Source organism: Parambassis ranga, chromosome 3 (genome assembly GCF_900634625.1).
Source record: "Parambassis ranga chromosome 3, fParRan2.1, whole genome shotgun sequence".
NCBI classification, from domain to species: Eukaryota; Metazoa; Chordata; class Actinopteri; family Ambassidae; genus Parambassis; species Parambassis ranga.
In genome coordinates, this window is record NC_041024.1 from 17,922,675 (window position 1) to 17,946,507 (window position 23,833).

General features: G+C 40.7%; 4 protein-coding genes and 1 pseudogene across 8 annotated transcripts; 2 read left to right on the forward strand and 3 right to left on the reverse strand.

Annotated features, from left to right (window-relative positions):
* Window positions 1–10: 10 nt before the first annotated feature.
* On the reverse strand, window positions 11–2,285 carry LOC114433084 (UDP-glucuronosyltransferase 2C1-like). The gene is made up of 2 exons (XM_028401391.1): window positions 2,165–2,285; window positions 11–1,808 (listed from the first exon to the last, which is right to left on the reverse strand). Exons 1-2 carry the CDS (start codon window positions 2,165–2,167, stop codon window positions 228–230), a joined length of 1,584 nt encoding a protein of 527 aa, XP_028257192.1. The 5' UTR covers window positions 2,168–2,285; the 3' UTR covers window positions 11–227.
* chrna5 (cholinergic receptor, nicotinic, alpha 5) lies at window positions 257–9,882 on the forward strand. Of its 3 annotated transcripts, XM_028401394.1 has the most exons (12): window positions 257–386; window positions 2,549–2,668; window positions 3,322–3,400; window positions 3,629–3,789; window positions 4,050–4,190; window positions 5,556–5,707; window positions 5,861–5,905; window positions 6,606–6,715; window positions 6,981–7,158; window positions 7,228–7,923; window positions 8,000–8,154; window positions 9,807–9,882. In XM_028401394.1, exons 5-12 carry the CDS (start codon window positions 4,100–4,102, stop codon window positions 9,814–9,816), a joined length of 1,437 nt encoding a protein of 478 aa, XP_028257195.1. In that variant the 5' UTR covers window positions 257–386; window positions 2,549–2,668; window positions 3,322–3,400; window positions 3,629–3,789; window positions 4,050–4,099; the 3' UTR covers window positions 9,817–9,882. The 3 variants fall into 3 exon arrangements, with proteins under 3 accessions (XP_028257195.1, XP_028257193.1, XP_028257194.1); XM_028401392.1 differs by lacking the exons at window positions 257–386; window positions 2,549–2,668; window positions 3,322–3,400; window positions 3,629–3,789 and having other exon boundaries at window positions 4,017–4,190; XM_028401393.1 differs by lacking the exons at window positions 257–386; window positions 2,549–2,668; window positions 3,322–3,400; window positions 3,629–3,789; window positions 9,807–9,882 and having other exon boundaries at window positions 4,017–4,190; window positions 8,000–8,480.
* On the forward strand, window positions 9,849–11,645 carry LOC114433642 (UDP-glucuronosyltransferase 2A1 pseudogene; annotated as a pseudogene).
* Window positions 11,646–12,509: 864 nt separating this feature from the next.
* On the reverse strand, window positions 12,510–14,629 carry LOC114433088 (uncharacterized). Of its 3 annotated transcripts, XM_028401397.1 has the most exons (9): window positions 14,496–14,629; window positions 14,379–14,414; window positions 14,052–14,228; window positions 13,659–13,979; window positions 13,449–13,544; window positions 13,327–13,351; window positions 13,123–13,196; window positions 12,854–12,890; window positions 12,510–12,602 (listed from the first exon to the last, which is right to left on the reverse strand). In XM_028401397.1, exons 1-9 carry the CDS (start codon window positions 14,521–14,523, stop codon window positions 12,542–12,544), a joined length of 855 nt encoding a protein of 284 aa, XP_028257198.1. In that variant the 5' UTR covers window positions 14,524–14,629; the 3' UTR covers window positions 12,510–12,541. The 3 variants fall into 3 exon arrangements, with proteins under 3 accessions (XP_028257198.1, XP_028257197.1, XP_028257196.1); XM_028401396.1 differs by having other exon boundaries at window positions 13,659–13,961; window positions 14,052–14,414; XM_028401395.1 differs by having other exon boundaries at window positions 14,052–14,414.
* Window positions 14,630–16,527: 1,898 nt separating this feature from the next.
* Window positions 16,528–21,982, reverse strand: chrna3 (cholinergic receptor, nicotinic, alpha 3). Its single transcript, XM_028401388.1, has 6 exons — window positions 21,875–21,982; window positions 21,423–21,562; window positions 19,659–19,703; window positions 18,370–18,479; window positions 16,952–18,155; window positions 16,528–16,853 (listed from the first exon to the last, which is right to left on the reverse strand). Exons 1-6 carry the CDS (start codon window positions 21,924–21,926, stop codon window positions 16,725–16,727), a joined length of 1,680 nt encoding a protein of 559 aa, XP_028257189.1. The 5' UTR covers window positions 21,927–21,982; the 3' UTR covers window positions 16,528–16,724.
* Between the last annotated feature and the right edge of the window lie 1,851 nt (window positions 21,983–23,833).

A 23,833-nucleotide genomic window follows, 5' to 3' on the forward strand; every position in this document is an offset into this window, starting at 1 on the left:
GACAAATATGCAGAATTTCAAATGTTTTCATCATGTATAAATAAAGGTCTGTATGCAGAGATTCAAAACATCTGTTTTTAAAAAGTGAATATCGAACAAAAAAACAAACTGCACACTATTTTCTTAATAAAACAATTCCATCATTTACTAACATTGATGTTTTTGCAATAACTATCATATCTTGTAATATTCTAAGATAAAACAATCCCTGTGTATCCTTAAATTCATCAGTCATTTTTCACTTTACGTTTACAGAGTGCAGTGCACAAACACCTGATGAAGATGAAAATAATGAAAAGCAGGAAGAGCACAACTCCTGTGAGGAACAGAACTACATCCACAGAGTGGTAGGAATACCAGGGCATCCTGTAGGACTCTGATTTCAGGTGAGGTGCTCCTTTGTGTCTCATGACAAACTCTATCCAGAAGAGGGCGTTATCCAGCGGTGTTAGTGGCTGATCTCTGTGCAGCCTGGAGAGCCTCTGCATGTTCGTCCTGTAGGAGGGCTCGGTCAGCACTTCCTGTAAGGCCTTCAGGAAGTTGTCCTCTTTGTCTACTGTGGCTAATGTAAGAATCTTAGCGGCTCCTCTCACTTGCAGGCGGAGCAGGTTGTCGTATTGGTCAAAGAACACCGGGAGACCCACAACTGGGACTCCATGATAGATGGCTTCTTGGACTCCGTTTGTTCCTCCATGAGCCACAAACAGTTTGATCTTAGAATGTCCTAACAGGTCATTCTGTGGCATCCAGTCAATCAGTAAAGTGTTGTTACCCAGAGCGGCTGGTTTGTCTCCTTTGTACCTCCAGATGACTTTTTGAGGCAATTTAGCAAAAGCTGCAGCGATCTCATTTACAATGTCAACAGGAAGTTCACCGATAAAAGTCCCCAGAGACATGATGATGACTCCATGCTCTGCAGAACTTTGCACAAACTCCTCCAAGTGTTGAGGCAGAGGCTTTGCAGGTTTACACTGGAACCCCCCCATGTACACAGCATTAGGCATTGTGGGACGAGGATAATCAAACACAAAGTCCACTCTCATCAGCCAGATGTCTGCATCAAGCACTAACTGGTAAAAATCATTTTCAGGCCCAAGATATTTGTCACATATTTTCTGGTATACTTGTGTAACCAGCAGGCTCTTTTGTGTTTGTGTTACAAGATGTAAAATCATGTTTTTAACTCTCTGCAGAAAGCTCATCTTATCACTGTTGCCAGATCCTGTTATAGGAATATAGGATATGGGTGAAGGGGCGATGGCAAAATGGGCCTCTTCAGGTATGAGCCAGCGAACATTATAAACCAAAGGAAGGTTCAAATATTTGGCCAAAATGACTCCACCTCCCCAGCAGGGGTCAGTGAGCACCAGGTCAAACTTGCTGTCCTTGAGGTCTCTCATCAACTCTTTGTCATCCAGCATCGCTGATACAAATTTACCCACACTGCTGTGAGCTTCAATAAATTTGTCAAACATGCCTACAGCCATGTAAAGAAAACTTGTCAAGGGAACAGCCCCTCGTTCAAATTCTATGAGCTCATGTACAGCTTTTGTAATAAATTCTTGATCTAGGGTCTTCTCTGTCTGTACTGTAATGGTTTTGTAATTAGGGTAGTTTTCCTTGATATACCAGCTTGTATTGGAGCGGACAATACTTATATTGTGTCCTCTGGAGTGCAAAGCTGCAAGCAGAATGTCCATGTTTATCCAGTGGCTGCCTTCAGTAGGAAAGACCAAGATGTTTCCCCCTTGACAGGCTGTGGGAATGAGAATGAGCAGCAAAGCACTGCAGCAGCAGGTCAGCCTCATCTGAAATGAAAACAAGTGAAAATCAGCTGACTGAATGAACCCTGATTCTTCAAAGAATTATGTAACATAAAATTACCCTGTGTCTCTGTCTCTTCTGTCAACATGATAGTGTTTTTGCATTATTGTTAATGTTTGTAAAGGATCACAAAAATGCACGATTATATACGTTTATGCTTTTATTTTGACACTTCCTGCCAGACTGGAACTTTGTTTTTAACGGTGCGCAAAGACAACACACAAAAAGGTGATTAGTATAAATGCTAACTACAAGGACACGGAGAGACTAACTAAAGTTAGAGAGAGAGAACAATACAAGAAATATAGCTTCAGTTGAAAGTTATATCCATCTTTCTTACCATAGTCTCTGTTGTTTCGCCAAACAGTAAAAATCACATGTTAGTAGAAGGTTGCTGTGCAGCATTGGGACACAAGTCTGGGATTTATACTGTATATCTCAGAGGGGCGGAGCTAAGCCACTGTTCAGAGTGCACTGTAACCCTGTGAGTCCTGAATAGTGAAAGGTAATACCTTGATCAAGTGTTCAAGCAACAATGCTTTTGAAATCCTCTCTGAGCAACATCAACAACATGTCCTTGACATTACTGACAAACTTGGTAACGTTCCTGCTGTAGAATTGATCAGCCTTATCTGAAGCTGATGACTAGTGATAAATGTGCATATTCTACTGGTAAACAGTCAGGTCTCCTTTCTACTCACTGTATGTGTCTTTCTTCATACAGGAAGTGCTGGTGACAGAGAGGCATTTTGTAGAGCACAGGTGCACCATGTTTGCAGTCCAGAAGGGCGGGGCTGAAGCACTACCATGAATGCACTTTAGCCCATTGGACATGAGATAAAAGGTTAGAAGTGGCTCAACATGTAAGCAGAGTTAATAAGAGTAAATAATTGATTAAAACTTGAGTTTGCATTGACAGCAAGCAATGATGAATGTCTACTTACTAATTCGGGATAACTGTAGTGAGTCCTTTTTTGACTGGTCTTTGTGATCCAGCACCATTAAGACATTTATATGATGACACACAAATTGTGAATTTAAATTGGGCTATGACAGCTGTGTGTTGGCTGCATCACATACAGTTGTTCATCTTTCCTGTCTACACTCACTGCTGCCTGTTTTTACTCTTGTAGTTACAATTTTTAATTTATAGTGTTTTTAGATCAGCAAATTTCTTATGAGGACAGACTGCTGTTAAGATTGAATTTGACATAAATTATAATACTGTTTTATCTTTGCAATATTCAAAAAAGCTCGATAAATAATTGGTTGTACACACACTCAGTTTCCACAATTCTTTAGTGGTGTAGTACCATACAATTGTGCTTTGTAACACTTTGTAATATGCATTTCTTATTAGAAAATGCATTTTAGTAACGAAGTGTAAGCCTGACATAGTAACAAATAAATACATTTGCTGAATTGACTGTAGAAATTGATTTTTTTTCCCTCCCACATAACACCTATTGATCCTACAATATGCTGTTGCCATGGAAGCACACCGATTCACACATCAGAGGTGCTGGGAGGAACTAGTGATACAAAATGCTGTATCACATGTGCCTGCGGACACCAGGTAACAAAGCTGTTATGGAAATGCGAGGCAACATATCAGTGACAGAGCTGCTGTGCAGAGGCAGTGAGTGAGGTGGCTCCACAGCATAGACTAGTCCTGCCTGTGATTAGTGTCCAGAAGAATGTTAGGGGAAGGGGAGGGACAGATGGTGACGGCGGTGGGGGCTGGGGTGGACTCTGAAGAAGGAAGAGGAGGAGGGGATGAGGATGCTTTGCCTGTTCACAATAGGAGGCAGCGGGGAGTGAAGCAGCATCTGTATGAGGCGAGAGAAAGAACCTGCATGGAATGGAGGAGCGCTAGAGCAGCACAGTCGCTGTTGTCAAGACTCTCACCGCCTCAGTAACCCCAGCCACTCTGGATTGAGTGTTAATGGGAAAGACCCAGAGCAGGTATGTCTATAGAATTTCCATGCTCATATGTGAAATCTCATTTTTACCTTAAGAGCAGGTCATGTTAGCAAGGTGAGTCCATGCTTAGTGTGTGTAGGGTGTGTTCTGTATTAATTTGTTCAATGAATGTTGTTTAGTAAGCTCTTGTGTCCTTTGAACAAAAACCTGAAAGCCGTGATTATAGCTTGTTCAGGTTTTCCCTGGTCTACACAGATGCTGCTCTTTTTAATAACCACTGGGTTTAATGTTTTGTTATCCAGCTCTGGGATGCCCAAGGGACCCGCTTTGTGGATCTGGTGCCACCTCTGATATGATGCTGAGAGCAGGGGGGATAGCTACCTTTATTCCACTGCTGCTGCTGTTACCACTGCTGTGCTGGTGCCACCTGTGCCACACGCTGCGTGAGTATTTTAAGGACTGGGAATATCTCATGGTATTCCCATACTGGAATGAACAGGTTCTGCGTAAGAGGTATCATAGCTGTAGCATATTAGTAAAAACAGAAAGAGAACATGTTCATTTATTTATTAATGTATACGAGTTTACAGGTATAGGGTTACTGGGTTACTAGATGAAACAGAGGGGAGGAACATCTGGTTTGACACACAGGTGCAGGGAGGTATGTCAAAATAAGAGTTGGACTGTCAAGTGTGCCTGTTGGACACATTTGGCTATTTGTTAAGTTTCTCTTACACATTTCAGTAGTTGTAAGTAATGTGGAGCAATAAACAGATGGCTGGATCATGTAATAAGCTGAGGGAGTAAACGTAGTAGTGACAACTGACCGGCATCTGAGGAACAGCAGAAGAGGAGGGATAATATTAATCTCATGAAGCAGCTTATAATCATTGTATTTTTTAAAGTACTCGTATTATATTGTACATGTCTGCTTTAAGTTTATTTCGCTTCACTGTTTGCAGACACCAGCTAACATAAATAGCTAGAATATCATTTGATTTTAAATGAGCTCATTATTTGCATCATGACACGTGCTTCATTTAAAATACTTTTACATTTCTGGCTACCTGCAGTGATGAACGTGAACTCTGGCAGATACTGTCGCCTGCTTTTCAACCAAGCAGGATGATGGTGACAAGTGGAGGAGAAGCTGAAGAGATGATGAATTTGCTGAGCACAGAGTTATTGATTGAGGGTGTTGCAGCTTTGTCTTTATTGATCCACACACCCTGAGGGAATGACACCATATATTTGTGGTCAGTCTTGTGGTATATTTCCACCCTCATTCTTTAACCATAAATTGGGTTTATAACTAGGCTGGTAAAGATTTAAAGAGCAGAGTGGATGGTTTTGTGTGCAGAGAGGAGTTTTGCGATGTAGCAGCTTGAATGAATTACTGACACTGTAGCTATGCAAAAAACAGCATATTGTGCACATCATGTATGTAAAGCAAGAAGTGTCCACGTCGTAGACAAAACGTGCAGATCACGCAAAGTATGTGTGTTTTGTTTTTGTGAAATTTAATACACTGTCCCATTCAATATTTCAAACAGTTTAGGTTGATACACACCACCACCCAGTGCACAAATCAACACTGTAGTACTCTTACATATGATGTACGCAGTGTTTCTGTCATAAGATCAGAACAAAAAGTTCAGACAGGAGTCAATGTCAGTGTCATCTCATATGACGAGGTTCTTACAACCTGTATACATATGACTACAGCAGTTTGGTAGTATTCAGTGAGACACAGATCCCTCAGTGTTTGCTGAATGTACTGAATTTTTACTGTTCTTCACACTTTGTAGGGGTTCCGAAGCTCTCTTCCTATGCAAAAGCAGAGGACAAACTGTTCAGATATCTCTTTGGAAACTACCAGAAATGGGTTCGTCCAGTGGAATACTTAAACCAGACGATCCATGTGAAGTTTGGACTGGCCATCTCCCAGCTAGTTGATGTGGTGAGGATAAAGCAGGGGTGATTGTTGATAATGTTCATGAATGTGTTAAGGTTAATGTCAAGAAGGGTGTTGGGTTCAAAGACTGAATGCTCTTACAAACTGCACAGTTCATCTACATCTTTACACTGGAATGTATTGTTTTCACCATTTTAGGATGAGAAAAACCAGCTCATCACCACCAATGTTTGGATGAAACAGGTAAGTACAAGTTATGTGGAATTGATTCACCAACAGTTAACATGCAGGTTAACATAGAGGTTTGTTAGCGCCACTTTATGGCTGGGGACATATTCTAAAACAACCTCTGACATTTAGTAGCAGTCAGACCCCCCACCCCCACCCTCCGCTCTCTTCTTTAATCTGGTCTGGTGGCATTTCACTGACACATCTATGTGTCTTTTCGGCCCTGTGCCCACGCACCTGCCTACACAAGCCGTTTCCCCCCCTGCTCCTGCTCCTGTCAGCTTTATTCATGGTCTTGGGTGTCCTGTCTGTCATGCATTTTATGAATTATTCCCACAGGGCAGGCTGCACCATTCAGGTCAGTCATTCCCTCTCATAGTGATGAATTACACCATGCAAAAAAAAGGGAAATGGAAGGGCAGTGACCTCATCACTGATGTGTATCCATCATAGATGCCACTGGTTAAGTGAAAAGAATGTCAAATTTTGTAATTGTATCTTTTCACCTTCAGCAATCACCTTTCTGAGTTAATTAAAAAAATCATCTAAGCTAAATCTAATTATTTTTTGACTTTTTATGTCAATGGGCTATTTTCTCCATATAGATTAGAAAAGGAAAAATTTGCTGTATTGGAAAATACTGTATGTTTTTTACTTTGTTACTAAAAGTTAAATGAGAATATAAGAATTACATTTCCCATTTTTCTGTATGTAGGAGTGGGTAGACATGAAACTCAGATGGAACCCAGATGACTACATGGGCATCACAACTATCCGAGTTCCCTCTGACAGGATCTGGCGCCCAGATGTTGTGCTGTACGATAAGTATGTAAGAAGGGAAATTATGTGTGATGATTATGGTATAAAATCACTTTAAATAATTTATTACATTAGGATGTGCATACACACTGATCAATGGACAGCTTGATAACATGATTCCTCTGACCACAGCTGTCACTGGAATGGAGGCATAAGGATTAAGTCATGCTAAAAAATGTGTAGCGCCACATAAAGCAGAGGTTTCTGTATAATAATAATAATAATAGTGTTTGAAATAAAATGGGATAAAACTTTTTTTCCCTCCCGACAGCTCAGATGGGCGTTTTGAGGGAACTGTCACCAAGGCTGTTGTTAAGTATGATGGGACCATATCATGGACGCCTCCAGCCAATTACAAGTCAGCCTGCACCATCGATGTGACTTTTTTCCCTTTTGACCTCCAGAACTGTTCGATGAAGTTTGGCTCCTGGACCTATGATGGCTCCCAGGTGAGTCACAGCCCACAGTAGGTACTCAGTTTTAGAAATAGCAGTTATTGACATGAGGTTTTATTTCAGGTGGACATAACTCTGGAGGACTTTCATGTGGACAAGCAGGACTATTTTGACAACGGTGAATGGGAGATAGTAAAGGCCACAGGCAGCCGTGGCCTGAGGACTGATAGCAGCGCTTCCTATCCGACCATCACCTACTTCTTTATTATCCGCAGGTTGCCTCTTTTCTACACCCTCTTCCTTATCATCCCCTGCATTGGCCTGTCCTTTCTCACCATCTTTGTCTTCTATCTGCCCTCAAACGCTGGTGAGAAGATCTCTTTGTGCACCTCAGTGCTTGTGTCACTCACAGTCTTCCTCCTGGTTATTGAAGAGATCATCCCCTCCTCTTCGAAGGCAATCCCTCTTATCGGGGAGTACCTGGTTTTCACCATGATCTTTGTCACTCTCTCCATCGTCATCACTGTCTTTGCTATCAACATTCACCACCGATCTTCTTCTACACATCACGGCATGGCACCCTGGGTGAGGAAGATTTTTCTGCATCTATTACCTAAACTGCTGTGCATGCGCAGCCATGTGGACCGTTACGCTGTTGCTGGAGTAGGAAGGGTGGGAGGAGCTGCTGGACTGGGTGGGATGACGGGCTCAACACCTGAGCTCACTCCTCTCCTCCACACCCGTCACAACCTACAGGCAGCTTTGGAGTCTATTCGTTACATAACCATGCATGTGGTGAAAGAAAATGAGGTCAGAGAGGTGAGTAAGATTATAATATATATTATAAGTTAAACAAAATAGACTATACCCACTAATATACTCTGTTTCACAACAGGTGGTACAAGACTGGAAGTTTGTAGCCCAGGTTCTGGATCGAATGTTTTTGTGGGCCTTTCTGCTGGTGTCAGTCCTCGGCTCAGCTCTCCTATTCATCCCAGTTATTTACAAATGGGCCAACATCATTGTTCCTACTCATGCTGGAAGTACCTTGTAAGAACCAGTTCTACAACCTACAAAAGGAATCAAAGCACATTTACAACTCTTTATACTGTAGCATTAAGTATTTAAACGTAGCTGGCAGAAACAATGAGATTACCATTCAAAAAGCTGCACCAGAGATGAAGCTGCAGCTTCGGAGGACTTTGAGTGTTGCAACTCTATACTACATACTGATTCTATACGGCTTGGTGGAACATATATGAATAAAAAATACTAAAAGAGACAACGTGGATACGAAATATTGTCAGTGTGTGAATGTGCTGTTGATGCACTGTACTCTCCCATTATGCAATGCACAAATTGGGCTGGGAGAAAAAACAAAATAGAAAATAATTTGGACTCTATTATACGTGACAATATGGAGAATGTTATTTAACAGAATTAGTGTGGAGTATCGAATTAGATTAAGGACTGTTGAGTCTGTTTAGATGATCATCTTTATTTCTGCCCATATTTCATACATAAATAAATGATAGTATTACAGCTTGTCCTTGTTTGTACTCGTTGGGTCTAGTGGTAGATGAACAAAACAAAAAACAAGGAAAAGTTTACACCTTATATATGGAAATGACTTGTTTTCATGCAGATGTTTCATGTGCATTTTCATGCCCATTTATATTTATATATATGATAAAGTCACTCGTACATAATTCATCCATATATGTCCTTAAAAAAATCAGTATATTTTTTAACTCTGTTGCACATTTAAAAGGGACAATTACATGGACATAATCTACACTTGTTCATGCTCCCTAAGAAAGAGAGACTTGAAATTCCCACCACTTTGCACGAGCCTGAGGATAAGTCCTGCATTCCTGAGGTGGGCTGAAAACAATCCATGGTAACGTGAGTTCCAGGGATGGTGCTTTTTTTCAGCACAAGAGGAATGAAAAAAAAAGCTTCACCATAAAGCAAGGTCTATGTCCTATATGTCCTAAACCTTTGGTTGCACTGCCCCTGCATGGTCACATGATCACATTGCAGTTAAAAAAAACTGCATGAACGAGTTAGAGACAGTACTCATAAAAGGAACTGCTCTACTACAGGGAGTACTGTGGAGGGATAGCTCAGACAGAAGAGAAGCATTTAGCAAATTAGCAAATTTAGCATAGGAGGGATCTAAAGAAATGGAGGGGGGAAATCTATTATCGTGGCCCTAACCATAAAACTTAACACTATACAAATGTTATTACAAAAATGATAATAACAAGTGTAACAAGACAGTGAATAAAGACTCCCCAAAAAAACAAAACATAAAAAGCTGAAAAGTTAAAAAAACCCTGTCTTTCATGTGAGACCATGGGAAGATTAATGCCTGTCAACCCCCACTCACTAGTGATTCAGTGCTTCATGAGTGGTTTAATTTAAAGCCATTTAGTTTAAAGACACAAAGCTACAATTTAGCTAAACATGCTCTATAATGACAGAAACAAACAGAAATAAATGATTAAACAGTAGCCTCAGCAACCACTAACTGCAGTGTGCTTCATGAAATTAACCCACAAAAAAACATCTCAAATAGAATTTATAGCAGGCTGCAAAAACATTTGCAGCATTTTAACATAGTGACTGCAGTGTTCTTCATTCCTGAAGAAAAGCCTGAAGAAAATCTGATCCATAATCTACTTATGTTTGCTTTCTAGGAATACGTAGCTGTGTATTCAGTGGTAATTTCACAGTATTTTGTGCTGATGTCTGAGGGAACAACACATTCTGACCGTGTCTCATTCATGTAATACAGGTATGTTTCAATTTAGTCTTGATAATGTTTTTTAAAAGCTAGAAAAATGTGCTTTTATGTTATTTAGAGTCATGTTTTGAGTCAAAAATTGTTTTTTTATTTCTCTTTCAGGTTAAAAATGACCCCCAGTGGAAATCTCCCAGCATTTCTTCTCTTATTATCTGCAGCATGCCTCTCATGGAGACTGACTCTCGGAGGGAATATTTTGATTGTTCCTTTCGAGGGAAGCCACTGGGTGAACATGGACGCCATAATCAAATCCCTTCACTCTCTGGGACACTCTATTGATGTGTTAAGGGCCAATGAAAGTTGGTACATCAAGGATGACTCTCCACACTACAAGACCATTACTGTTCCTGTCACTGAAGCCTTCAATCAGGATTTTATGAACCCCATTCTGAAAAAGGTAATTAGTATAGAAAGAGGAGAGAGCTCTGTTATGAGTTTTGTGAGTTTGCAGCTTGAAATGTTTAAGGCTATGTATAACATGCACAGAATCATCTGCACAATGGCAGCCAACATGTTCAAAAATCAAGACCTAATGAATAGTTTAAAGGCACGCAAGTATGACCTAGTCCTTACTGACCCAGCATGGGGCGCAGGGATAATGTTGGCTCATGCTCTTAAGCTACCTCTGGTGTACAATGTTCGCTGGGCAACTAGTGGGGAGGGACACTTGGCAATTGCACCATCTCCATTATCTTATATTCCCATGACTGGCTCAGGGTTATCTGACAGGATGACTTTTATTCAGAGAGTCCAAAATTTCATCTTCTTTCTCATCTGGCGAGCTCAGGATCAGATTTTAGTCACTCCACAGTATCAAGCTGTTTGTGATCAATTTTTTGGCACAGAAATAAGATACAGTCACTTATTACATGGAGCAGACATCTGGCTGATGAGAGTGGACTTTGTGTTTGAGTTCCCTCGTCCCACAATGCCTAATGTTGTATACACGGGGGGGTTCCAGTGTAAACCTGCAAAGCCTCTGCCTCAACACTTGGAGGAGTTTGTGCAGAGTTCTGCAGAGCATGGAGTCATTATCATGTCTCTGGGGACTTTTATCGGTGAACTTCCTGTTGACATGGCGAATCAGATCGCTGCAGCTTTTGCTAAATTGCCTCAAAAAGTCATCTGGATGTACAAAGGAAACAAACCAGCCGCTCTGGGTAACAACACTTTACTGACTGACTGGATGCCACAGAATGACCTTTTAGGACATTCTAAGATCAAACTGTTTGTGGCTCATGGAGGAACAAACGGAGTCCAAGAAGCCATCTATCATGGAGTCCCAGTTGTGGGTCTCCCGGTGTTCTTTGACCAATACGACAACCTGCTCCGCCTGCAAGTGAGAGGAGCCGCTAAGATTCTTACATTAGCCACAGTAGACAAAGAGGACAACTTCCTGAAGGCCTTACAGGAAGTGCTGACCGAGCCCTCCTACAGGACGAACATGCAGAGGCTCTCCAGGCTGCACAGAGATCAGCCACTAACACCGCTGGATAACGCCCTCTTCTGGATAGAATTTGTCATGAGACACAAAGGAGCAGCTCACCTGAAATCAGAGTCCTACAGGATGCCCTGGTATTCCTACCACTCTGTGGATGTAGTTCTGTTCTCTTTGGCTGCTGTTGTAGTTACTATGTTTCTGTGTTTTGTATTTTTCAGGTTTGTTTGTCTTGACAAATGCCTGAAAGGAAAAATTAATCAAACTAATAAAAAGATGAAACATGATAATTAATTGCATTTAATGTAAAGCAGAGGCAGTAGGATGTCTACCACATTTGTAATTTGGTTATAAATAACATACAAAATCAAACAAATATGAACAGTTTGAGGTAAATACTTACAGAATCTAAATGCATTCACAGCTTCACTGTAGAAATTCAATCCAAAAGTGAGATCTAATATTATGTTTGTGTCAGCCATTTACATTCTAATCAAGTGTCTGTAATGTAAAATCAAATCAATCTAAATACTTATGGCATCAACATCCTTGGTTGAAAGCTTGCTTGTAATAAACATAGGTGAAACATGGTGTGCATATATTTGTTTAACTTGCAGTCAAATTCACTGAGCATTGAACCTGACATGTGTTTCTTGATGTTTGAAGGACACAGCATATACAACGGTAGGATCTGGTCTTGCTGGGAAATCATCTGTGGTTGGAAAGTTGACAGTTAAATAGCAGACGTGGTTGTCTCACTATAGGCACTTGTTTATTCGTTTAATGTGACTAAATTAGATCCGGTGAGTCAGAAGGCGAGTGACCAAAGCACGTTTCTTACCCCATAAACATACGGATTTCCTGTGCGATACACATAACAACCAAGTAAAATGTACATGTAAGTTTCATCACTTAAAAATGCCAATTATAAGAACGACTAGTGACTAGTATTGCCAATTACCAATGTATGGGACTGTTTTTGTTTTACAGTACTCATAATTTTAAGTTGGAATAAACCGCATCAGTGTCATCATATTAAACATTTCCCCCATCTGCATGGTAGAAATTAAAGTAATTTACATGGCTTTCAAAAGGCAATAAAACTACTTCTGTAATAGCCAATCACAGCTGAACCCTGTGTTTGTTGTTATTGTTGTTGTTGTTGTTGTCTGTGTTATGTGTTAACATTATCACATACCTGCCAAACTGTAGACTACTTCAAAATCAGAGCCATCAGCCCCCTGATTATACCTGAGGATAAACATATACATACAGACATACTACTAATGATAACCATCATCATTATCATAATCAGATCACAAAATCTAATAAGACTATTTATGAACTACAAGAAAAAATATGAGTGTGCATTTTTATTCATATTTGAATTTCCTGAGAATTTAGTCAACAGTCAAACGGACATTAAGACATTACTATTACTATTCTTAGTACTTGAAATGTGCTTGAATGTAAAGCTAAAGCAGCTGGGCTTATATTCTTACATTTCTTCGTCCTCCAAGCTGAAAGAGTCTTCTTCTTCTGATGTTCATAAAGAGTGTTGAATGTATAAAAGGAAAAGGAGAAAAACATCACTTTACACAGGGTTGTGTGCTGATCAGTAATTAACTATAAATGAAGTCAAAATATTTCAGTCATGATGTGTTATCCTTTGTTTTGAAAAACAGAACTCTCACAGATTATGTTTCTTTCCAAGTCTCCATAGATAATTTATACATTCCACAGAGTGTGTGTTTACAGTGATTCACCGTACCATCCTGAGCTTCCAGATCCTCTCTGTCTGGCTCATCCTGTTCCCCTAACGTGTTTGTCTCCTGACTCATTAACCTGCAGACACACACACACACTTTTAATCACTGTGCATTCACACATAACATAATTCAGCAGTCAGAAACAATAACTTTTCTGCTTCATAATGTCTTCAGACACATTTAGAGCACTCTGAATCAAAGCTCACCCCGAAGTGCACATAGCAGGACAGTCTGTCGAAATAAAAAAAAATCCAGCAGTTAAAAATAGAACACACATTTCATGTAATGTAAAGTTGAGACATTTGATTATTTATTTTGCTTGTCTTACCTGGTTTGTTTGAGATCCACCAAAGACACAGACCAAGGAATATCGTAATTATCACTCCAGCAGATATAATCAGTCGTGAGGCCAAATCCATTTTTTCTAAAACAGGCATGATGACAGAAAGAAGAAGAGAAATATTACGGAAAATATCACCTCTAAAACACATTAAAAAACTAAACATGATGTATTGAATTTTCTAAACTTGATCCTCACCTTTGACCTCAAGAAGTACAGTGTTTTTTCCATGGACCACATGCTCCTGCTCTTGAATGCACATCGTTGGCAGCACCACACAGCTGTAATGACCCGAATCTCTCATAACTGCACCTTTGATGGAGAAAGTCGCCTTCATCTGACTGACATTAAACGCCTGCACCAGCAGGACAGTCCCATTTTTCCTCAAGTAAGAGTAGACGAGTGGACATTCTCCAAGCGTGTGAAGGGAGGAAGGAACCGTACACCTGAATTCAATATTGTCTCCCTCATGAACAGCTGATGGCCCCACTACTGCAATGTCTGCTGGGAGAAAGTTGGCTGGATGGCAGTAGGAGAAAATGAGTGGAAAGAAATAACACTGACATACATACTGTGATAGAAAATACTTACGTATAACCAGAATCTGAATGGTGTTGTCCCCTCTCTGTGTTACATCAGACAGTGTGTAACTTTTGTTGGAATAAACACAGCTGTAATTTCCACTGTGATGAAGGTCAACTCTGGATATGTGGAAGGTGATGTCATTTTTATCGGGCTTCAGTGTCATTCTTCGAATTCCCAGTGAATCTTTACATAAATAAACAAAAATCATGGAGGTAATGTTTCTTCCGTATGTGCTGCAGGTCACATAAAAGTCACTGTTCTCACTTATAGTCCTGTGAGGGGCCAGGACTGTCGCAGAAGACAGCACAGGCATGGCTTTTGTACTTTGGGTACCTTTAGTTTGGCCTATGGCCTGATGTAGCAGAACACCTTAAAGAAAAAGTACACACATTTAATCCTGTCATCTTAAATGAATAAATGAAAAAAGTAAGCAGCTGTCAATGAACTTACACAGAAGAACAGCAAAAACAGTCATCATTATAGGCGACGTGGCTTGATCTCCTCAGAATACCTTGTGAAACAGACACAGCTACTCCGTCTCATCTACACGCTTAAGGAGTAAAAGTGCACCACTTCCTGTGCAGTCATTGCGGGTTGTGACATTGTAACATTTGTTCTAAAATTAAAAATGAGCTGTTAAAGATGATCTGTATCATATATCACTTATCATATTTGCTTTTTATAGAGATGTAGTGTGACCCACAGCTTCCATTTACAGCCTCCCTACAACACTTTGAAAATATTCTCACCTTCGGAGGCTCATTTTTTACAAAAGTCATACTCTATCTGTTTGGGAGATCTCCTGCAGACCAGCCACCACTTAATTAAATCCATTAGCCTGAGGTTTCTAATCAGATGTGACCTACACTGTATTGGTCTGTGCTTCCCTGCAAGCACTCAGTTAATGTTGTCACACGCCATCTGCTCAGCTTTTCTGGGAGTTTAATAAGTCACTGAAACTAGACCCTGCACTGTCTTACATTATGCATAATTACAAAATCACTTTTTACATCATCATTTCCTGCATTTATGTTTTTTTCGCTTTACATCAGGAGATGTTTTGTAGCTTATCTTCAGACAGACTCAGGACGTTTTCCAGTAAATTGCTACCAGAACAACATCAAAATGAAAGGCAACAGATGGCAATATATTTATTCATTTTTAAAGTACAATTTGTTTTTTGTTTTCATTAGTTTCCAGTCTACAATACTTGACATGTCAAGGAAAACTTCACTGATAATTTACATCAAAAGTAAAAACAATCAACATATTTATCTACATGTATGTGTCAATAAGCCCACAATTCACATAAAACTGAACTCAATACTTGTAAGAGCAAAACCTTTCCACATGGTGTCACTGTTTGAGCATCACCGCTTGGTTCTCTGTACACACATGAATGACACAATCTGCTTTTCATTCAAGTTGGAGGTCATAGGCTGAAAATTGTGAGACTGAAGGGTTTAATGACATCACATCAAGACATCAAGTCTTCTTCTGTGTGGCCTTATACAAATATGCAACTGTAATGTGTTATGTTGTGAACATCTATAGAAGAATTCTCTATTGACTGAAACATAAACTTATTTTGTAACAGTATTTAACAGGTACTCCCCGTTACATACTGCTGATGTCGGCAGTATATAAGGTTTCATGTTAAGGTTAGACACTTCCCTGAAATGTGAAATGCTAGAAGTTAGCACAATTGCTGTATTTAATTTTCAATTGTACTTGAATCACATCTGATGGTTCTACTTCCTTAAACAGAGGATAATCTCTGTGAATAACTGCATTACTATGTGTGTAGACCAGAGAATAAAGTGTTGAGAACACAACACATGATCAGACACACCACATGTCAGCAGAGCTTAAAACATCAACAAAACAGAGAAAGATAAAAATTGTATTTTATCATTTTCAATTTTCTTTCTTATACATTAATAATACGTCCTATTCATGTTCACTTCTGTGGATGCTGCTGCAAGTCTGAATGATCAGAGCATCAGATTCTCTGTGAAGTCAGAGTGCATGAAGTGTCTCTTCCAAGCTCCGAGTGTGACTCAGTATTCTGTCATACTTTGGTAGTAGTAGGCTAGTACAATTTGGAGGTCTCAGTTGTTTGTTAAAGGTAGGGTAGGAGATTTCATTCTGATGCACTTTTTGTTAAATTAGTGTAACTTCTCTTTACAATCTGATAGCAACCCATTAGTTTGGCAGTTTCACATTAAAACGAAGAATATTAATCATCTGTGGAAGCTATAAAACGCTAAAAACATCAGCCAATCCTCCGGGACGACCCTGCGCGGCGTATTGGTTGGTTGTCACTCTCTTCCTGCTCTGCGCGCACCAGAGAGGTACGTGCATGATGGCCGAAGTCACAGACCGCAGCTTGTCTTCAGGTAAAGAGCGTCCATGTGATTGGGAGGCGTGGCTTCGGGGTGAGCTCCGAGAGAAAGGGGCGTGTGTTTACTTTCGGAATCTGTCTGACTCTCACTGAGTTTTCAAAATCTCCTACCCTACCTTTAAGAATCATTTTGACAATTTCACAAAACAAACAAACAAAAGGTCCGTTCTGCTTGACGTTAGATCCACCATGCTCTACAAGCCATGGCCAGAACCTTACAGGTAACAAATGCTGTGCAGTTCAGCAATCTGCAGTATTTGTTTTGTCAAACTGAATCAAATGTCCTCCCCAAGTAATAGAGGCTGGAGGAAGAGGCCAGCTGTTCCCAGGATACACACAAGGACAAACACCCACAAGAAGATCCTGTCGATAACCATGGCAACGTACTTCCAGTCATCCTGTACCTGTGGGAGAAACATTTTGAATGATATGATGACATTGTCATAGTATATTTGAAAGTTAATATCCTAATAAATGCTACAAAAAATGCACTTCGACCCACCTCCTTTGCTTCATTCTGTAGTCTCATGTTCTCTGCTATGTATTTAACACTCTCAATGGCCTCCCTGACCTCAGGGGAAAGTGGCAACAAGGACATTATTCCTCCATCCAGAGACTCTGAGCTGGAGCACTGACTCCCACCTCCAACTCCAACAGCACTGCCTCCAGTCAGAGCTCCCAGGCTGCCCAGTCCTCCGCTCCCTCCTCCTGAATCTGCAGGCAGTTTGACAGATCTCTTTTGCCAGCAGCAGTTGCAGCGACCCTCACAGCACATGAGACCAGAGACAGCACATTTGTTTGAGTCGCCGCTCAGATTATTTAAGTCAGAGAGCTCTGTGTTGTTGAAAAGCCTGTGTCGGTTCGTCAGAGTAGACACCACGCTGGAGGCCAGGGCCTGAGGTTTGTGCTGCTTTTGCAGAGTACCTGATGATGAATGAATGGCACATGGTCTTGAATGCATTGAATGAACACTGCCAGCAACAGTCACCTTCTCTGGGTCCCTCTCTGGCCTAGTCATGAACATCACCCTGGGCAGCAGGCCCAGGAACACAGTCCGCACCCAACAGGGCATGGTGTGTGTCTTTGGTGTGCGGTAGTGGACATTCAACACAAAAACAGTAATGACAATAGAGAGGGTGACAAAAATCATGGTGAAGAGGAGGTACTCGCCGATTAAGGGTATGACTAGTGAGGTAGAGGGGATAGTCTCCGTAATGACGAGGAGGAAGACAGTCAACGACAGCAGGACAGAGATGCACAGCGTGACCTTCTCGCCACAGTCAGAGGGCAGGTAGAAGACCAGCACAGTGAGGAAGGAGATGAGGAGGCACGGGATGATCATATTGATAGTGTAGAAAAGAGGCAGACGGCGGATGTACAAAGAGTATGTGATATCTGTGTAGATCTCCTCACAGCAGTTGTACTTAATGTCGTGTTTGTAACCGGGAGCATCAATGATCATCCACTCGCCACTCTCCCAGAAGTCCTTCAGGTTGATAGTTGACCCAATCAGCACCAGGTCTATTTTCGCCTTGTCGTAGGTCCAGGAGCCAAACTTCATTGTACAGTTTTGATAGTCAAAAGGAAAGTAGGTGACGTCAATTTTGCAGGAGCTTTTGAATATTGCTGGAGGGATCCAAGTAACATCGCCATTGTAGCGAAGAAGCGCCTTTGTTTTGTCATCAACCTGGAAATCCCCAACTGCACTGAAGAAACAAAAAGGTAGACATGAAAGTTAGCTAGAGACAGCGACGTCAGTGACATTAAAAACAGGACATGCTGTGTGGTGCACACTGCATTTGTCTCCTAATAATACTCAAAACTGACCCACACTAAATGGGCAATGGCCATTGATGTAGCTTGCCATTGTGCAACAGCCCTTTCTAGTACATACATGATTAAAATGGGTTTTGGGCTCACTTGTTGTACAGCACAATATCTGGCTTCCATATCCTATTGGATGGTACTCGGATAAATTCTACACCTCCAAAATCTTTTGGGTTCCATTTGAGTTTATAGTCATTCCAGATCTGGAAAAAATAGAAGAATTATTAGAATGATCAGGACTGTACATCAATTCAGTGACAAATATAACAATTCAATACATACAAGAACAAAATTATAACAAAAAACAGCCTCTGCCATGTGATGCTGTTGTCTCAAATGTCAACATACATACTGTGATATCTGTTATGGCAATACCTATTAATGCTGCTGAGGATGATGGGTATGCAATTTGTGTTGGATGAACTAAAAATATGACCTAATGATAGTTAAAGAGTTACAAGATGTACAAAGTTAAATCAAAACACTGTTCAGATTCAGTCAGTACCAGTGTTCACCTTATGGTGGTGCTAAAGGAAAACTTTTCACTTCACACACCAACACTTTGACCAGCACATTCTGGTGTAAAGCAGAAATCCACCCACTAAGTAAGACTGACCTCTAGAGTGAGGCCTGTTTTATAATGTTATAAAACACATCAAAACACAATGACAGCCTCAGAGGAAATATCATTCATTAAACAATCAAAGCCATCATCTCTAAATGTGGTGTATAAACAGGGCTCATATTGCGTGAGGAGACCATTTGGATCACCGATTACAGTGTGTTTATGTACCTTTTGACCTCTGCTTTTGATCCCAATGATCCTCACAAGACTAATAAAGCCACAACAATGAAGCAACGTCAGAGATATATTATATATATATATATATATATATATAATGTCTTCAAACAGGATCGGCAGCAAGGGGCCTGAGCCACAAAACCCTAAAGATGGCAGGAATCTCGCCAGCCTTGCCTCATATGAATTAAACGTATTTTAATGAGCTATGCATTATGGGTACAGAGGCACCATGTAAAGAACAAACTATCAAATATTTGTGGACACTTGTTGGTTGCAGTCTGTCTGACACTGAAATACAAAAGGCTCTGGGTTAAGCTTTCAGTTTACTCACAGTATATGAGCATCATGGACTTTCTAGACTAATAATTTTAAAAACTTTGTAAAATTGACTATGAAATCTAAGTGGATTTGGTTTTTTAGGGAAAATAGGATTACAAGGATCAATGTGTTTAAAACGCTTCCTCCCAGGAATAATTCAACCTGTCAGTCCAGTGCCAAAGAATCATGTATGACAGAGAGCTGGATCCATACTTGATGTCCTTGCTCAAGGACTGTTTGCAGTCATGGACCATAAACTTACATGTCTCAGCCACAGATTGGTCTCCATGATCTGATTGACTTCATCCTGAAAATGAGGCAGAAGTTACAATGAAGACATTAAAGCAGAGAAAAAAACACAGTTAAAAACAGGAAGAGCACTGTTGAAGGTAATCATCCAGATTTCAGGACTGATTGTGCAGCTTTCTGCTGGATCGTGCCTCTGCAAACAAGACAAGAGGTTTCAAAGAGGCACACCTGCGTCCTCCATGCCTGGAGCATAACACACATGACAGGCTGGAGCCGGTCACAGCGCAGCCGCAACGTTTGTTTTAACAAATCAGTGGTAAAGCTAGAGTGCAGGGACTACAAAGGGGGGGAGGAAACGGTGCAGGCAGGTTTATGTGTATGTTCGAGCGTAAATGAACTAATCTCATGACCTAGTGCATAACATTAACCATTCCTGTGATTATTTGGTATCCAGCAGTGCTCTCCGGTTCTTTAATAAGCACAGGTGGAAGGCCACAATCGTCCAATAAACAAACAGTGTTTATTGATTATCTCTGGATGAATCATCATCATAGCCGAAAGGCAGATGCAACAGGAGTGTATTTCAGTTTAAATCCAATGAATCATTAACTTATTTATTTATCCTACATGTACATAAGGTACAAGAATAGTCTAACTTATAGGAATATCACTGTTTTCTTTAACACAACAGCCTCTGCTACCAAAATACATGCTGCCACTGCCCAGCGACCCTCTGGTACAATCTTCAACTGTGACACGATAACTAAAGCAGCTGAGCAGATGAGCTATCGATGCTCGAAATGAGCTCACACAGCCATGTTGTAATTGGTGTACACACACAAATACCAATTGCATCTGGGTTAGGAGAACCAGGTGTGCAGATGGAGTAATAGTCATCCATCAGCACTGGAGGCTCTGTGTCCTGCAACATTAAGTGAGTTAAGGAGACTATAACAATCTCACTATGTCTTCATCATGTCTAGATCCAAACAGGTCTTCAATACTTATCCAAGTCCTATGTGGCAAAAAATGAAGATTGCTTATGCACACAGGTAAGGAAAACAGATTGAGATGGGCTGTGAGGTGTCAGATCCCACATTACCCACTGAGACTGTCTAATAGAAACATTGTGGGTGTATAGTCAAATTCTGTTGTAGCATTATCTGATGTGTGAAACTGTTTAATCCTGAAAGCAATTAGCATTTCATAAAATGTTGATGCAATATATTTTTAATATCAAGCTGGAATCCATGTCAGACACAATCCTCTTTACTTAATTATCAGTGTCTGACCTGGACCTGTCTGAGCCCGGCGAGGCTGTCGTCTGTCTGGCCTGCCGGGCTGCATTTAACAAACTCCAGCAAAACCCTGGGGTGCTCATCAGAAGTGGCAGCGGCTGAGTGATAGAGGCTGCCTAAACTGAGAGGTACTCAGACAGCTGACATTTCCCATCTTGTCTTGGTCAGACAAACAACCACACTGCCCCTCTTTTCATCCAGTTCCCTCCTCAAGATTATAAACTAGGGGATAACGTGGTATATCTCGGAGCTCTTAGATTGCATCCCATGTCCCCCTATCTAAAACTTGGTTACAAATCAACACATGGGGTATTTTCTTTGAGGTGTTGAAGCCTTATTCTCAGATCTTATGTATTCTTCATGCTCTGTGTGTTGTTCCTCTAGGTGAACAGAGTGATGAATGCTAGACTGTGGTGAAGCTATACCCCATAAATCACAGAAACTATAGAAACAGAGGAAAAGCCTTATAGGCTACTTACCACTTTGACCAGTTGTGACATGGACACCTCAAACTGCACAATGACTGGATCAGACACATTTTCCACTGGGCGTATGTACTGGTTGTAGTTGGAGAATATCACAGAGAAGAGCCTATGCTCTGCCTCTGAACATGTGCCTCCTGAGCCAGAAGAGAATATCATGAATAGACTGTATAATTTAAGGATGCGTTATAATATTCTGTTTCCTTTTATGCTCTTTACCTCCCATACTTATAGGCAGAACTTCATTTTTTATTTTAAGTTTTTAAGTTTGCCCTATGTGCTATCAAAAATATCTGGCACCGTTACCAATGCAAGCAGGTTCAATAGAAGCCAACGCCATTATTTATTGTTGTTAATTGTTAAATAATGTTAAATGCATTTTAACAGATCTGCATAATGCAACAAGTACTGTAAGTAAGACATGGTGGAAAATAGAGCTTTTTACTCACCGGATAAAAGACACAGAAGCACTAAACATACGAGGCAAAAACCAGCTTTCATCCTGTTTCAGTGAATAAGTGTATGCTGAATCCAGGGTCACTCGCAGCGGCACTCTGCGGAGAAAGTGAGAGGAGTGAATACTCGACCGCGGCTGCAGACGGAATCAGAGCGCACAGGGAGGGGGAGAGGGAGGGAGCGCCGCACGGAGGCGCACAGCCAGCCACTGACAGGAGCCATACAGCGCAAAGAAATGTGCAACCTATTGCGACTTAGTCAAATAAAACAAGGGAAAGGGGTCAGCGGCGTCAATTGCACCCGATTCATAATTCAACTATGAACGTAAAACAGCAATGAAGATTTTTATAATTCCGATCGACCCCCCCCCCCCCCCCCCCCCCCCCCATTTGAAGTGGCTATGGTGCACCAATCAGAAAAAGAAACCTACCTGGCTGTTTGAGAAAAAAAAAACTTTTGTTTTGCTGAGGAAACATTTTTGGTGGTGCTCACACATATTTTCCTTTCACAGACTTTCATATTAAATTAAATGAAAAGCCTCTGTGTCCCTGAGGTGGCCCTCAGTAAACCTTTACTGTTCATCTCTCTCTCCCATAAACAGCTGGCATCAATGTGGCTCAAGGGTCATTTTTAAGTCCAGTTTGGTGTCTGTCCGAGTCTTTGAACTGCTCGAAGAGGGGCATATAAGGAGAGATCTGTGGGGCCACGTGGGGGTTCAATAAAGAGAGAATTTAGTGAAAAACTGCTAACTTGACCTTCAGAAGGTTTTTATTCCCCCAGACAGGAGAGGATAGACAGTCTGGTAGTTTATACGCCTACTCACAGAAAACTTTAGCTGAGACTCGCCTCATTTAACAAAGCTGCCTTCAGTGACAAAGTGCTCACGTATCATGATAAAGAAATTCAAGTTTGATGAAATTGTGTTGAATCTGTGTTGAAGACAATAACATGCTTGTGTGGTGCTAAGATCCAGTGATGTCTCATTAGTGCCTAATGACAAAGTGCTGCTGACATGCAGCATGTGATTAATGATTGGATTGTGACAGAGGACATTACCTACGTGTGGGCTACCATAGCATCCCACCTTCAATAATTGTGGGAGGTTAACAGGTGAATAAACAAAACAGTGGAGGATATTTAAACTGTAAAGTGAGATTAAAGTGAAGCCAGAATGTCCATTAACACAACCACTGATTGCTATCTGCTGATTCAAATGAAGGTCTCACAAAAGAACCAACAGTCTGCAGAATGTCTAACGAGCCCACTCAGCACTGTTTATTGAGCAGTAAATGTTGTGTGTGTATGTGTGTGTAGCTTCATTTATGTGTGCACCGATTCCAACCTTGCCGATCCGTGCAAACAGGATCCAAGATCTGCTTAATGTTCATAAGATTGCAATATTTTGAATTGTCTTCCTCATAATTTCATTTATGTACTTTGCTAAAGACATGTCAAAACTATACAATAAAAAATACTGGACCTCCAAAATCAATATGAGCTCTAACAGTTTTGTTGTATCAACATTATTTTTTTTTTTGCCTGCTCACACAGTTTCACATTAGAAGCGAACAGCTGTCTTAGCCTTATGATAAAGTATCTGGACTGGCTCATCTTCATTGAACATTTTGGCTCTGAGGACAAACTTTATCACCTGCAAACAGATTAACTAAGCACTTTGGCAAGACCCTGACAATTTCAAGACTTTATTGGGCATATTAGACATTTAATCAAACTAAAAGAGTACACATGTTTTTCTTTATTATATTTTAGTGACGTGGTAACATAAATAAGGAGTTAAACACCTCCTGACAGTAGACATACAGTTATCTCTGTCATTTCTGAAACACTTCAGCACGTCTGCAGTGAAAATTACACACTGTCCAGCTCTGCAGCTGTCCCTAACAGATGTAACAACCTTTGTAAAATGACCTCAGTGCAACAATGCTGCATTA

Bases quoted from the DNA above. Each gene is read 5' to 3' on its own strand.
- chrna5 (XM_028401392.1), top strand. From the start codon at position 4,034: ATGTTTTGTTATCCAGCTCTGGGATGCCCAAGGGACCCGCTTTGTGGA. The intron at 5,708-5,860 runs GTGAGGATAAAG...TCACCATTTTAG, and splicing joins TCTCCCAGCTAGTTGATGTG to GATGAGAAAAACCAGCTCAT. The intron at 5,906-6,605 runs GTAAGTACAAGT...TTCTGTATGTAG, and splicing joins CCAATGTTTGGATGAAACAG to GAGTGGGTAGACATGAAACT.
- LOC114433088 (XM_028401395.1), bottom strand. From the start codon at position 14,523: ATGATGACTGTTTTTGCTGTTCTTCTGT. The intron at 14,415-14,495 runs GTAAGTTCATTG...TTTTTCTTTAAG, and splicing joins TGTTTTTGCTGTTCTTCTGT to GTGTTCTGCTACATCAGGCC. The intron at 12,603-12,853 runs GTAAGAATATAA...GTTTATCCTCAG, and splicing joins AGCTTGGAGGACGAAGAAAT to GTATAATCAGGGGGCTGATG.
- chrna3 (XM_028401388.1), bottom strand. From the start codon at position 21,926: ATGAAAGCTGGTTTTTGCCTCGTATGTTTAGTGCTTCTGTGTCTTTTA. The intron at 21,563-21,874 runs GTGAGTAAAAAG...CTTCTGGCTCAG, and splicing joins GCTTCTGTGTCTTTTATCCG to GAGGCACATGTTCAGAGGCA. The intron at 19,704-21,422 runs GTAAGTAGCCTA...CCTCATTTTCAG, and splicing joins TGTCACAACTGGTCAAAGTG to GATGAAGTCAATCAGATCAT.